This window comes from Triticum urartu, chromosome 4 (genome assembly GCF_003073215.2).
Source record: "Triticum urartu cultivar G1812 chromosome 4, Tu2.1, whole genome shotgun sequence".
Classification (NCBI taxonomy): Eukaryota; Viridiplantae; Streptophyta; class Magnoliopsida; order Poales; family Poaceae; genus Triticum; species Triticum urartu.
This window is the reverse complement of record NC_053025.1, coordinates 495,604,094-495,616,481: the sequence shown is the minus strand read 5'-3', so window position 1 is coordinate 495,616,481 and position 12,388 is coordinate 495,604,094. Positions and strand designations below refer to the sequence as shown.

Here is a 12,388-nt window from a genome sequence, read left to right as displayed (position 1 = left end):
GAGTACGTGGAATTACTCATATAACTTTCGTCGTGTTGAAAACTGTAGCCGAAAGCGTGTCGGGGACGTACTAGGGGTAAAGAAGGCAGTAGACCGGGAGGAACCTGGCTGATGGAAGCTTTCATCAAAAATAAAATAAAAAGACTTGCTGTTGGAGGTTGGCGTAGGAACGTAGTATGTGTCGCCTTGCGGCATCCAAGCAAAACACTCGAAGTGAGTGGGCAAGTGACTGCGTACTCAGGCTGCGTTTGGTTCAGCTTTTTTTACCAACTTCTTCTTTGAAAAGCCAAAAGCTAACCAGAGGGATAAATGTTCAAAGCAGCTTTTGAGAATCTGTAACTTCTTCCTAGTGTAAATTTCAAAGCTGGGGGTACCCCAATTTTCCAGCTTCCAGCTTTTCCACAGCAGCTTTTTCACAGCAGCTTTTCCACAGCAGCTTTTTCAGAATCTGCAGCTCAATCAAACATAACCTAAGTACGCAGTGGGCATTGACTTCCTGGTCCCTTTCTCTTCTCCCTAGTGGGCATTGACTTCCCGGTCCCTTTCTCTTCTCGTATGCAAAAAAGCTAGCGCTTCCATTAGTAGCAGCTGATAGCTGATAGAATCAACGACACAGCACGACCGAGCTCTGTTTAGATCACTCTCATAGCAATCTTGCAGTTTCCTGTCAATTCAGCAGGCAGAAAAGCAGAGTGCATCTGAATTCGCTAGCATCATTGAATGAGCATACTCTAAATGACAGTATATCATTATCACCTACTCTAGATTGGATCCAAGAAAGTGCTAAATGGGAGCATATCGGCGCCACCGCATGTCCGCATTGCACTAAAAATGTCAGTATGTCAAACTAGCGCGTATGGGAGACGTACTCGAGCAAGCAACCCAATTTTTCAGCATGCCTATGTCATACTAGCGGTTTAGATCAAAGCCTCTTGTCAGAAAAAAGGTAAGCTACGAAAGGGGGTACGAAAGAGATAATGTTTTTACAAATTTTCGATGAGTCCTACCAATGAAAACTTTGCATTCTGGCCAAGTGACAAGCAAAAATATTAAGGTGAGCATTTGCGGAAGCATCTCACTCCATTTCATGACATTGCACATCGAACAGTATACAAAATGAATGATGATGAGACGAGAACACGATAAACCGTGTTTGAGCAACATATTCAGATTTAGTTATTGATGGAAATTTCTTTAGCATGCAATAGAAGTATCGTATATACAAAAAAAGGTATCGTATATACTAAGTTTTCCTTCTTTGATGTATAATTACATTACCGGTAATGAATCATAAAGCGTAATTGACCAGATAGCATGTCATATTTTCTACTTCGGTATTACTAGTTATAAATATATTAAACATAATTTAGAGTCCTCTAACTTTAGCCATTAATTTATTAGCAAATATTTAGATTTTGTTTTGCGAATAAACAAGTACATTTTGATTGTCCAAGCAAAGTTTAGTACTCCCTCCGATCCATATTAATTGTCGTTGATTTTTTTACTAATACACATAGCCGAAAGCATGCAATTAATATTTTCTATATATCACAACTCATTAATACAAAATATCCAGATTTTTAGGTATATAAATTAAACATCAGATATTTTATGAAAGATAGATTTATTATATGCATCTTATACATTTTTTTATTAATAACTTGTACTCCTACATACAAAAGGTATCGGCCAAGATTGTATCTTGAAGATTGTTCATATCTAGTAAACCATATTGTCTTTTGGAACAGTGTGAGTATTAGTTTATTCATCATGATTATGATGACCGTGTCAAAATCTAAAACGTAGAATCAACCTCAAGTTCAGGTCGAAACTCGAAATTTATATTGAGAGACAGAAAAAGGTAAATTCAGATGTGAATAGTGTCAAATGTTGTTTTTGGTCTTTTTATGACACTATCCATGCTAGATTTCACATTTTTGTTTCTTAATGTACATTTAGAGTTTGGACCTGGAATTTTTAGGGGTTGTAGTCACATTCCTTGTAAACATTCATATTTTTCCATAATTTTTTAAAACATTTAAAATTGATTTTTTTTAAGTTGGAGCATGTGGAGCACCCCAAGGATGGGAGCGCCTGATATTTCCCCCTTTCTTAGATCACTCTTACTCTGAGTAATCTTTAGATCACTCTAAGTAATCTTGCAGTTTCCTGTCAAATCAGCCAGGCAGAAAAAGTTGAACTATGTGTACTCACTTAATGGCGTACATCCGAATGTGCTGGCACCATTAAATGAGCACACTCTAAATGACAGCATATCACCTGATTTGGATTGGAATAAAGCACTAAATGAGAGCATATCTGGCACCACACTGCAGATTGCAGTACTAACTGACTGTATGCCTGCATCACACTGTCGAGTAGGAAACGCAGTCGAGTAAGCAACCGCCGCGTCTGACCGTGACTTCGCCGGTGACCGGTCACGTGCCCGCCCGTCCTATAAACACAGCCGCTCCATCAGAGTCGACCAGACCAAAGCCTTCTGCCAGTCGCTCGTTGTCACTCGACAGTCGACACCATGTGGAACAACGGGGCGATGAGCGGCCAAGTTTACCCGCCGCCGCCGACGGCGATGGTGCCGCAGCCGCAGCCGCACGGGCAGGTGGCCGCGAACAACTGGGCGGGCAACGACGCCAACACGCTGCTGGTGGTGGCGACGCTGATCACCACGCTCACGTACCAGCTCGGGTGCAGCGTCCCCGGCGGGTACTGGCAGGACACGCTGGCGGCGGACGGCAAGCAGCAGCCGCACGAGGCCGGAGACCCCATCATGCGCGACAAGCACCCGCAAAGGTACGCACATGGCGCATGCTCCTGGTTAGAAACTTAGATTCTGAAATCCCGGTGGTCATGCGGACGTCCCTTGACCGATGGCACGCATGCGTGCAGGTACTGGGTGTTCATGGCGGCGAGCTGGATGGGGTTCCTGGCGTCCATGATGATGACGCTGAGCCTGCTGGTGCGCCTGCCGGTGGACTCGCGGCAGGTCCGGTGGTCCTTCGCCGTCGCCTACTCCAGCCTGGTGCTCACCTTCATCGTGTCGCAGGCCAAGACGCACATCTCAGTCGACATCGCCATCTGGTTGGTCACCGTCGTCTTCCTGTGGCTCATGATCAGCGTCCGCCCTGAGCACCGGGCGCGTATCCTCCGTTTCTTCTGCTGCGACCGCGAGAACTGACGCCCCAAGCTTAGTGTTCTCATGTCTTTGTCGAGTATAAACTGCTGTGAGTTCAGAACTTTTTTGTCGTCTAAAAAGTTCAGAAGTAGTAAACTTTGTTTAGACTCGGAGTAATAACAAAAGGGAACGCCTAATCTTTCAGTCGATTTTGTCAAAGCCGTTTGGATTTACTGGCTCGTCCTCCTTCCGCCAGCCACTATCCATCTTCCTCCTCCCGCTAGTCGACATTCTGCCGAGCCTGACCGCGTGCGGCCCAGCCTTGTTTGACCTGATCATCCCTCTAAACCCCGCACTCAAACAATCGAGCTTCTGATTGGCCTCCACAGGTGACATCGCGGCCACGTCGCCGCTAGCTCCGGCTCGCTTTAGGCGAGACCTCGACGGGGAGTCCCCGTCTCGGCCTCGGGGCTACATGCACACGAGAACCGACCCATGCAAACAAAACCTCAATTGCATGAGGAATAAATGTGTAAGTAACAAAATGAAACTTCAAGTTGCTGATGGAGACATGTCGGCGATCTCGACCGAGCAGCGCCATTGCTGGGATTCCTCTTCCCCACGCGGCACATACCCTTTTTGTGGGGTGGTTGACAACCTTTTTTTTTTCTTTTGAGAATGATGGTTGACAACTAACAGACAAATCCTTGCAGCAAATAAGAATGCGCTGCGTACCCTGATCTTGGCCGGCTCAACAAGGCTTATGAGCACTTATTTATTTGTTTATTTATGTGCTTTTTACCTAGATAATGTTCTATTTTCTCAACAAAAAAAAACTTTTGCCTACACCTAGTTTGGCTCCCTATAATTTAACTTTGATTTATTCAATTTATGCTAGTATATGAAATTGATTCTGAAAGAGTTTAATTTCAATATTTTACTCGGATGCCACATGACAATGAAAATTATTCATTTCTAATTTCTTAAGAATTTGAATTTCGTGTTCACACATACTCCCTCTCTCTACAATTGTAAGTCATTTTTTGACACTATACGTCTTACATTTTAAGAGAGAGGGGGTAAAAATTGATTGGCATCAATTGAAATTCGACCAACAAAGTGCACGCATAGAGAATCTACTTACAGCCTTTCAGCAATCCGAACAATACAAGCTTGTGAACATTTTTTTAAAACTTGGGAATTTATTTCTTCCATTTTTTGTGAACATTTTTTTTACTGGCCATCAATTTTCTACAATTAAATTGCATTATTCTTCCAAACCTATATCAAAATAAAAAATTACAAGCTGGTAGTTCGGCCGGACCACTGTCGCACATGATGTGGATCGGAGACTATATAGGTCGGAGCTCATATTTTTGGCGCGGGTGTGTTTCCTCACTATTCTCAGGAGATCAGGCGCTCACTCGGACGGCACATGGCCGCTCTCTATTAGAGCAACTCTAGCAGACCCCGCATCTTTTCGGCCCGCAAAACGTGTTTGCAATTTGCGGAAAAACGCCTTTGTAGGGCAGCGTGGACGACCGCAGTTGCAGACCTCGCATAATGAACCCGTAGAAAAGAATATTCTTAGAATATGTTTTTTTACAGGTCGGCTTTGCGGTGTCTGATCTGGCGCGGCTCCTCCTGGCCCGCAAAAATTAAATTTGCACCTTAATTTGATCTAGCATATTGCATTTCTTTGCTTTTTCAACAACATTGGATACAAAAGACATCAGCAAATCTTTACTAGAATAATAAGATCAAAGAAAACAAGAACCACAAGTATGCATTTTTGAAGATTTCCAACTTTCATTACTGTGTTCTAAAAAATTTTGCTGGCCAGGGCGGGATGCGGAGTCTGATCGGGCTGGTTTTTCCGCCCCAACCCGCATTTTGGCGGTTATTTTGCAGGTTGGGGCGGGATGCGGGATCTGCTAGAGTTGCTCTTAAGCATCACTCTCCTCCCTCGGCCCTGCTTCCCTAAGATCGCTCGCTCAATTAACTCGCGCTTTTTTTGGCTGTGTTGTGCTACTGATTCGGGAAAAAGATCAACCTCCGTTTTTTTGTGATTTTGAATATGTTCGTGAAATGAAAAAACAAGTTCATGGATTTATTTAAATGTTCTTGGGTTTTAAAAAGTTCATGTAATTCAATAAAAAATTACTAATAAAAACCACACATTATGAAAATGTTCACTGAATTCCAAAAAGTTTAATGATTTTGAAAATAGTTCATTGATTTCTAAAAAAATCATCGATTTTGAGAAAATCTCATTGATTTTTTTTAAATCATCGACTATGAAAAAAGTTCATCGTTTTTTTTAAGTTCATCCATTTTGAAAACGGAAGCCCATCAATTATGAAGAAACATTAAATTTGTATAAATGTTCATCAATTTTGAAAACTCCATCCATTAAAAAAGTTTGTCGATTTTAGAAAAATGTTTACGAATTTCTTAAAAAGTTTAGGAATTTAGAAAAAGTCTGTGCATTTAGCAAAAAGAAAAGAAAAATACAAAAATAAAAAGAAATAAGAGCAGAAATAGAAAAAAGGAAAAAAAAGAAAAATTTGTTCCAAAAAAGGGGAAAATGGAAGAAAGAAAGAAGAAAAGAAGAAAAAAGATGTAAGTAAACTCATCAGGTGAGGTGGTTTGGGTGGTTAGTCCTGCGTACGTCGAACCACAGATGGTTGGTTCGAATGGCAATTTTTTACTGTGTTAAAATAGGAAAAAAAAATATGAAAGATGGGCCAGCCAAGTATGTAGCAGGGGTGTGTGCCAGTTTACAGTTTGCACTGTAGCCGGTGCCTGAAGCGTCAAATAGGAAATGTCCTTCACACAAAAAAGGAAATGCCATTCACAGTCGTCCTCTGTGTGCGAGACCTTTATCTTGCATAAGGCATTTCCTATTCGGCGCCGTTAATGCGTAACCGGCAAGCCGGCACACACACACCCTCCGCGTCGAGTAGCCCCATTTTAGCTTTGTTTTATCCTTTAAAATGCGGAAAACATGACCAGTTGGCGACTTGATCCCGCGATCTCTTGTTCTCAATAAACGGGAGTAATAAATAGGGACAACACACTGTTGTGTTTACTTGCTCCCTTTTTCCTCTTTTAATTTTTTCCCTTTTCATTTTTTCTTGTCCTTTTCTTAAATTCATGATTTTTTCTCAAATTTTGTGATTTTTTCCAAAAACAATGACTTTTTTCAAACTTGATAAAGTTTTTGTCAAATTGGTGGTTTTTCCAGTTTTTTGAAGTTTTTTTTCATAATTGATGAACTTTTTTCAAATTTTGTGAACTTTTACTCAATTCGATGAATTTTTTTCAAACTCAATAAACCTTTTTTTCAAATTGAACGAACTTTATTTTAAAAGTAATGATTTTTTTTCCAAAATTGTGAAAACAAATTCAAATCGATGAACTTTTTTCAAGTCCTTGATTTTTTTTTGTAATTTTTTGTGTTTTCATCTGTTACGATTTTCTCAAATTCATTGGCTTTTACAACAATCATGTCACGTACTCACCCGAGAGCGAACGAAGTTACATACGGAACCGAGAGCGAACGAAGCAAACATTGTTTTTTTAGCCAAAAAGCAAACAAAGCAGGCGGGCACCTTGTTGGGCCAAGCTCAGGTCGCGGGCGCGTGAAAATATTGTTCGCTTTATGCCAGATAGAAGACCACTGAAAGGATCGAGAAGAGGTGTCTAGAGGGGGGTGATTAGACACTAAGTGCCAAAAGTTGCAGGTTTTAATATTCTTAAGTTTAAGTGCAGTTTAAGCACGAGTTTAACAAACACAATACATATCAAGCAAGAATGCAATGAGTATATGAGCAGCGGAAAGTAAAGCATGCAACTTGCAAGAATGTAAAGAGAAGGGTTTGGAGTATTCAAACGCAATTTGAGACACGGATGTTTTTGTCGTGGTTCCTATAGGTGGTGCTATCGTACATCCACGTTGATGGAGACTTCAACCCATGGAGGGTAACGGTTGCGCGAGTCCACGGAGGGCTCCACCCACGAAGGGTCCACGAAGAAGCAACCTTGTCTATTCCATCACGGCCGTCGCCCACGAAGGACTTGCCTCACTAGCGGTAGATCTTCACGAAGTAGACGATCTCCTTACCCTTACAAACTCCTTGGTTCAACTCCACAATCTTGTTGGAGGCTCCCAAGTGACACCTAGCCAATCTAGGAGACACCACTCTCCAAGAAGTAACAAATGGTGTGTTGATGATGAACCCCTTGCTCTTGTGCGTCAAATGATAGTCTCCCCAACACTCAACTCTCTTTCACATGATTTGGATTTTGTGGAAAGAAGGGAAAGAAGATTTGAGTGGAAAGCAACTTGGGAAAGGCTAGAGATCAAGATTCACATGGTTGGAATGGAACATCTTGACCTCAACACAAGTGTAGGTGGTTCTTTCTCAGAAAATGTGTATTGGAAGTGTAGGTATGTTCTGATGGCTCTCTCTATGAATGAAGAGTGGGTGGAGGGGTATATATAGCCTCTACACAAAATCTAACCGTTACACACAATTTGCCAAAATCGATGGGACCAAATGGTTAAACTCGGTCGGACCGATTCAGCAAACTTAGTGACCGTTAGGATTTTCGGTGGGACTGAGATGCAACTCGCTAGGACCGATATGGTTAGGGTTAGGGCATAACGTAATCTCGGTGTGACCGATTACACAAACTCGGTGGGACGGATTTTGGTAATAAGCTAACCAGAGAGTTGGTCAGGCAAACTCGGTGAGACCGATTACACAAACTCGATAGGACCGATTTTGGTAATAAGCTAACCAGAGGGTTTGCATTGTAATCTCGGTAGTACCGATTGGTCAAACCCAGTGAGACCGATTTTGGTAATGGACATACACAGAGAGATTACAAATCCCATCTCGGTTAGACCGAGATCCCTATCGGTGAAACCGATTTGCTAGGGTTTGTGGCAGTGGCTATGACATCTGAAACTCGGTGGCGCCGGATAGATAGAATCGGTGGGGCCGATTGACTTTTGGTTTAGTCATATGTGGATGTGGAAGGTAGTTGAGGGTTTTGGAGCATATCACTAAGCACTTTAGCAAGCAAGCCATTAAGCAACACCTCATCCCCTCTTGATAGTATGGCTTTTCCTATAGACTCAATGTGATCTTGATCACTAATAGAAATGTTAGAGTCTTGATCTTGAAGCTTGAGCCAATCTTTGTCCTTAGCATCTTGAAGGGTTCCACATTCCTCTAGTCCATGCCACTCATTGGTTGAACTATCTGAAACATACTAGGTAAAAGTGTTAGTCCAACAAGAGATATGTTGACATTAATACCAAAAACCACCCAGGGGAGCACTTGTTAGCACTTGTTCTTTCAATCTTCCCCTTTTTGGTAATTGATGACAACATACATCAAAGCTTTAGATAAAGATATAGAGAATAGCAAGTAAAGCTTTGGAAAGACATGTAACATGCATAGGCTCCCCCTACATGTATGCAATCATGTGAATATTGAATATAGGAGCATGTGAATGCGTAAACATGACAGAGTAAGCAATGTGTTACATGTATCTTGGCTATATGCATCAGAGCAAATGATGTGAATGTGAGAAATGTACCTTCATGCTCATGAGTCCTTCTTGCAAACAGTATGTACATCAGCAAGAACTTCTCATTCACATGACTATGATGCATATACTTACCTTGTGGTCTTGAGTTGGCTTAGGATGGGATGAACCTGCGCAAATAAGGTTAAATAACACAGATACACCTACTGACCAGAGCAAGCAAGAGAAACCACAAGAGAACCAAGACTGGGATGACATGTAGAGTGAGTACTAAGTACCACGTTGGATATAGACATGTCCCCAAAGGTAAAGATATGCAATAAAATCAGAGATTTCCTTCCCTTGGATGTCTTGCTCCCCCTGAATCTGCATGGGATATTGGGAGAAGATAGGGAACAGAAAATCTGAGCAACAAAAAAGGAAACAACAAAGCTTGAGCTAAAGCAAGCAACCAAACATGTCTTTCCCCTCTTAAAGACATGTGACATCTCTCCTCTTGAACACCAAGCATCTGGAGTCTTTGATGATATTACTTTATCCTAGTTGAGAAACTCTCTCCCCCTGAGTACTCTCTCTTTCTCCCCCTATAGGAAGGATTAAGCTTTGATGTGATCTCTCTCTCACCCTTTGACATCAATTTCCAAGAAGGGCTCTTCTGGACATGTGATACAAATGGGTTGGTCCTCGAGTCACAGAGCAAAGCAGCATGTCTAATATGATGCTGGTAGAGGACAAGAATCATTGAGTGGAGCTGGAGCAAACAGAAATCAGGAATAAGTGGCAAGTTGGTTTTCCTGTGGTGGAACCGGTGACTCCGAGTTGTGTGCTTCGGTTGCACCGAAAGATTTCAGTTGGGCCGAAGAGAACAAACCGTAGTGACCGAGTTCATTAGAGTGAAACCAATTGTCACCTCAGCTCGCTAGACAAATAAGATCTCACAAGGATATGCAAGGAATTTACTGAAAGATTTGCAATGAATTGGATGCAGAAAATGCAGAACAAAAAGATAAGAAAAGAAACTAAAAGTTCTAGATGAAGTTTTTTTAAAGGGGAAACAAATATGCAAGAGACAAAAGCACGGAGACACACACGAGAACTTCATCTAGAGATGGTCGGCGACAAAGTCACCTATGTTAGAGTATATTGACTTAGGAGTCAAGTGAGAGCACTTGATCATAGGTCATACTCATCGTTTAAGCTCAAAATGGGGTTACCATTTTTTGTTTAAGCCTTTTGATGTATTTACATCTTGTCGAGTTGCTTTGACTCATGACTTGGAGTAAAACTTCTCTAAGATGGAACAACATACCTTGGGTGGTGGTGTTGTAGTTGAACTTGTGTGGGTTGCTCAAGGTTGATGTAGTTCATCAAAGGTTGGGAGCACCACTTGGAGTTTGAGTTCATCTACCTACATGGGTTAACTTTGCAAGGAAGAGCACTTGTGTATCCCAAATGACAATCATGAGACTCAACATAGAATTTGCCAAAGGATATGTTTGAATGGTTTCGTGCTTCCTTGTCTTCAACCACCATTGTGTAGAGACTTGGTGATGTAGAGATTGCTCAAGATGTGAGCGAGTTGCAATCTCATAGATTTAGATTCAACCAAGTACCTACACGGGTTAGATAACATGCAAGGTACAAATATATCCAAGACATATGAATAGCATCATAAGAGAAATATCGAGGATTAGTCATAGGCTCATGTCCCGCATGTATCAAATGGAGTTCCTACTCCAAGTTTGAAGCATCAATGATGTTCAATTCACCTCTCAACCTGCAAAACACTTTCTCATCAAGTGGTTTAGTGAATATATCCGTCAATTTTTTATCGGTGCGAACATGCTTAAGGTTAATGTCCCCTTTTGCAACATGATCTCGAATGAAATGATGACGAACTTCAATATGCTTAGTTCGAGAATGTTGCACGGGATTGTGAGCAATCTTAATAGCACTTTCATTGTCACATAGCAATGGAACATGTTTCACATATATCCCATAATCTTTAAGAGTTTGGGTCATCCAAAGTAATTGAGCACAACATGAACCAACGGCAATGTATTCCGCTTCGGCGGTGGATAAGGATACCGAGTTTTGTTTCTTGGAAGACCAAGACACAAGAGATCTACCAAGGAATTGACAAGTACCCGAAGTGGATTTTCTATCAACCTTGTCTCCGGCATAGTCCGAATCGGAGTAGCCAACAAGATCAAAAGAGGACCTCTTAGGATACCAAATGCCAAAATTTGGTGTATGGATTAGGTATCTCACTATACTTTTCACAGCCTTAAGATGACACTCTTTAGGAGCAGCTTGATATCATGCACACATGCACACACTTAGCATAATATCGGGATGAGAGGCACATAGATATAACAATGAACCAATCATAGAGCGATAAACCTTTTGATCAACCGGTTCACCATCTTTGGTCAAATCAAGATGTCCACTAGTAGGCATGGGTGTAGTCATACCTTTGCATTCTTGCATATTGAACTTCTTGAATAAGTCCTTGGTGTACTTCGTTTGAGAGACAAAGGTACCTTTCTTAGTTTGCTTGATTTGCAAATCGAGAAAGAATTTGAGTTCACTCATCATAGACATCTCAAACTTCTCCGACATTAGCTTTCCAAACTTCTCACTAAAATGAGGGTTAGTTGAACCAAATATGATATCATCAACATAAATTTGGCACACAAATAGTTCTCCATTCTCCATTAACCCTTTTAGTAAAAAGAGTAGAATCAATTTTACCAATTTCAACCTTTTTCAATAAGGAACTTGGTCAAGCATTTATACCATCGCTCTAGGAGCTTGTTTAAGACCATAAAGGGCTTTGTGAAGTTTGTAAACATGATTAGGTTTTCTTAGGATTGACAAAGCCGGGAGGTTGCTTAACATAAACTTCCTCCTCAATTTTTCCATTTATAAAAGCATTTTAATGTCCATTTGGTACAAGGTGATATCATGGTGATTAGCATAAGCAAGTAAGATGCGAATGGACTCAAGTCTAGCAACGGGAGCATATGTCTCACCATAGTCCATACCTTCAACTTGTGTGTAGCTTTGGGCGACGAGATGTGCTTTGTTGCGAACCACTTGTCCATCTTCATCTTGCTTGTTGCGAAACACCCATTTGGTACCAATGATGTTGTGGTTGTTGTCGGGCTTCTGGACCAATGTCCACACTTGATTTCTCTCAAAGTTGTGTAGCTCTTCATGCATAGCGTTTATCCAGTCCGAATCCTCCAATGCTTCTTCAACCTTCATAGGTTCAATGCTAGAGATGAATGAGTAATGTTCACAAAAGTTAGCTAAACAAGTTTTAGAGCGAGTGATTCTCCCGGTTTGGATATCATTGTAGATTTGCTCGACGGGATGATCCTTAGCAATTCTTGCTCGAACTCGTGAAAGCTTTTGCTTGGGTCGGGGTGGAACATCCTCTTCATCTTGTGCTTCTTCTTGGCCTTCTTTATTGTTGACGTTGTCGTTCTCTTGTCGTGGTGGAGAAGCAGGTTGTTCATGTTCATCTTGGTGCGCTTCCTCGTTTTCTTCATCTTGGCGTGTCCTACTTGTGGATGCTTCCGTATCAACTCTTGGTTCACCTTGTCGTGAGGTAGAAGCTTCCACTTGGAAGGATGAGGTACTCTCTTTCACTTCCGTTGGACGAATCTTGCCAATGGACAAGTCTTG

General features: G+C 41.5%; 1 protein-coding gene across 1 annotated transcript; it reads left to right on the top strand.

Annotated features, from left to right (window-relative positions):
• The first annotated feature begins 2,441 nt into the window (after nucleotides 1-2,441).
• Nucleotides 2,442-3,337, top strand: LOC125553995. Its single transcript, XM_048717626.1, has 2 exons — nucleotides 2,442-2,811; nucleotides 2,908-3,337. The coding sequence occupies exons 1-2, from the start codon at nucleotides 2,537-2,539 to the stop codon at nucleotides 3,194-3,196; spliced, it is 564 nt and encodes a 187-aa protein (XP_048573583.1). The 5' UTR covers nucleotides 2,442-2,536; the 3' UTR covers nucleotides 3,197-3,337.
• Nucleotides 3,338-12,388: the final 9,051 nt, after the last annotated feature.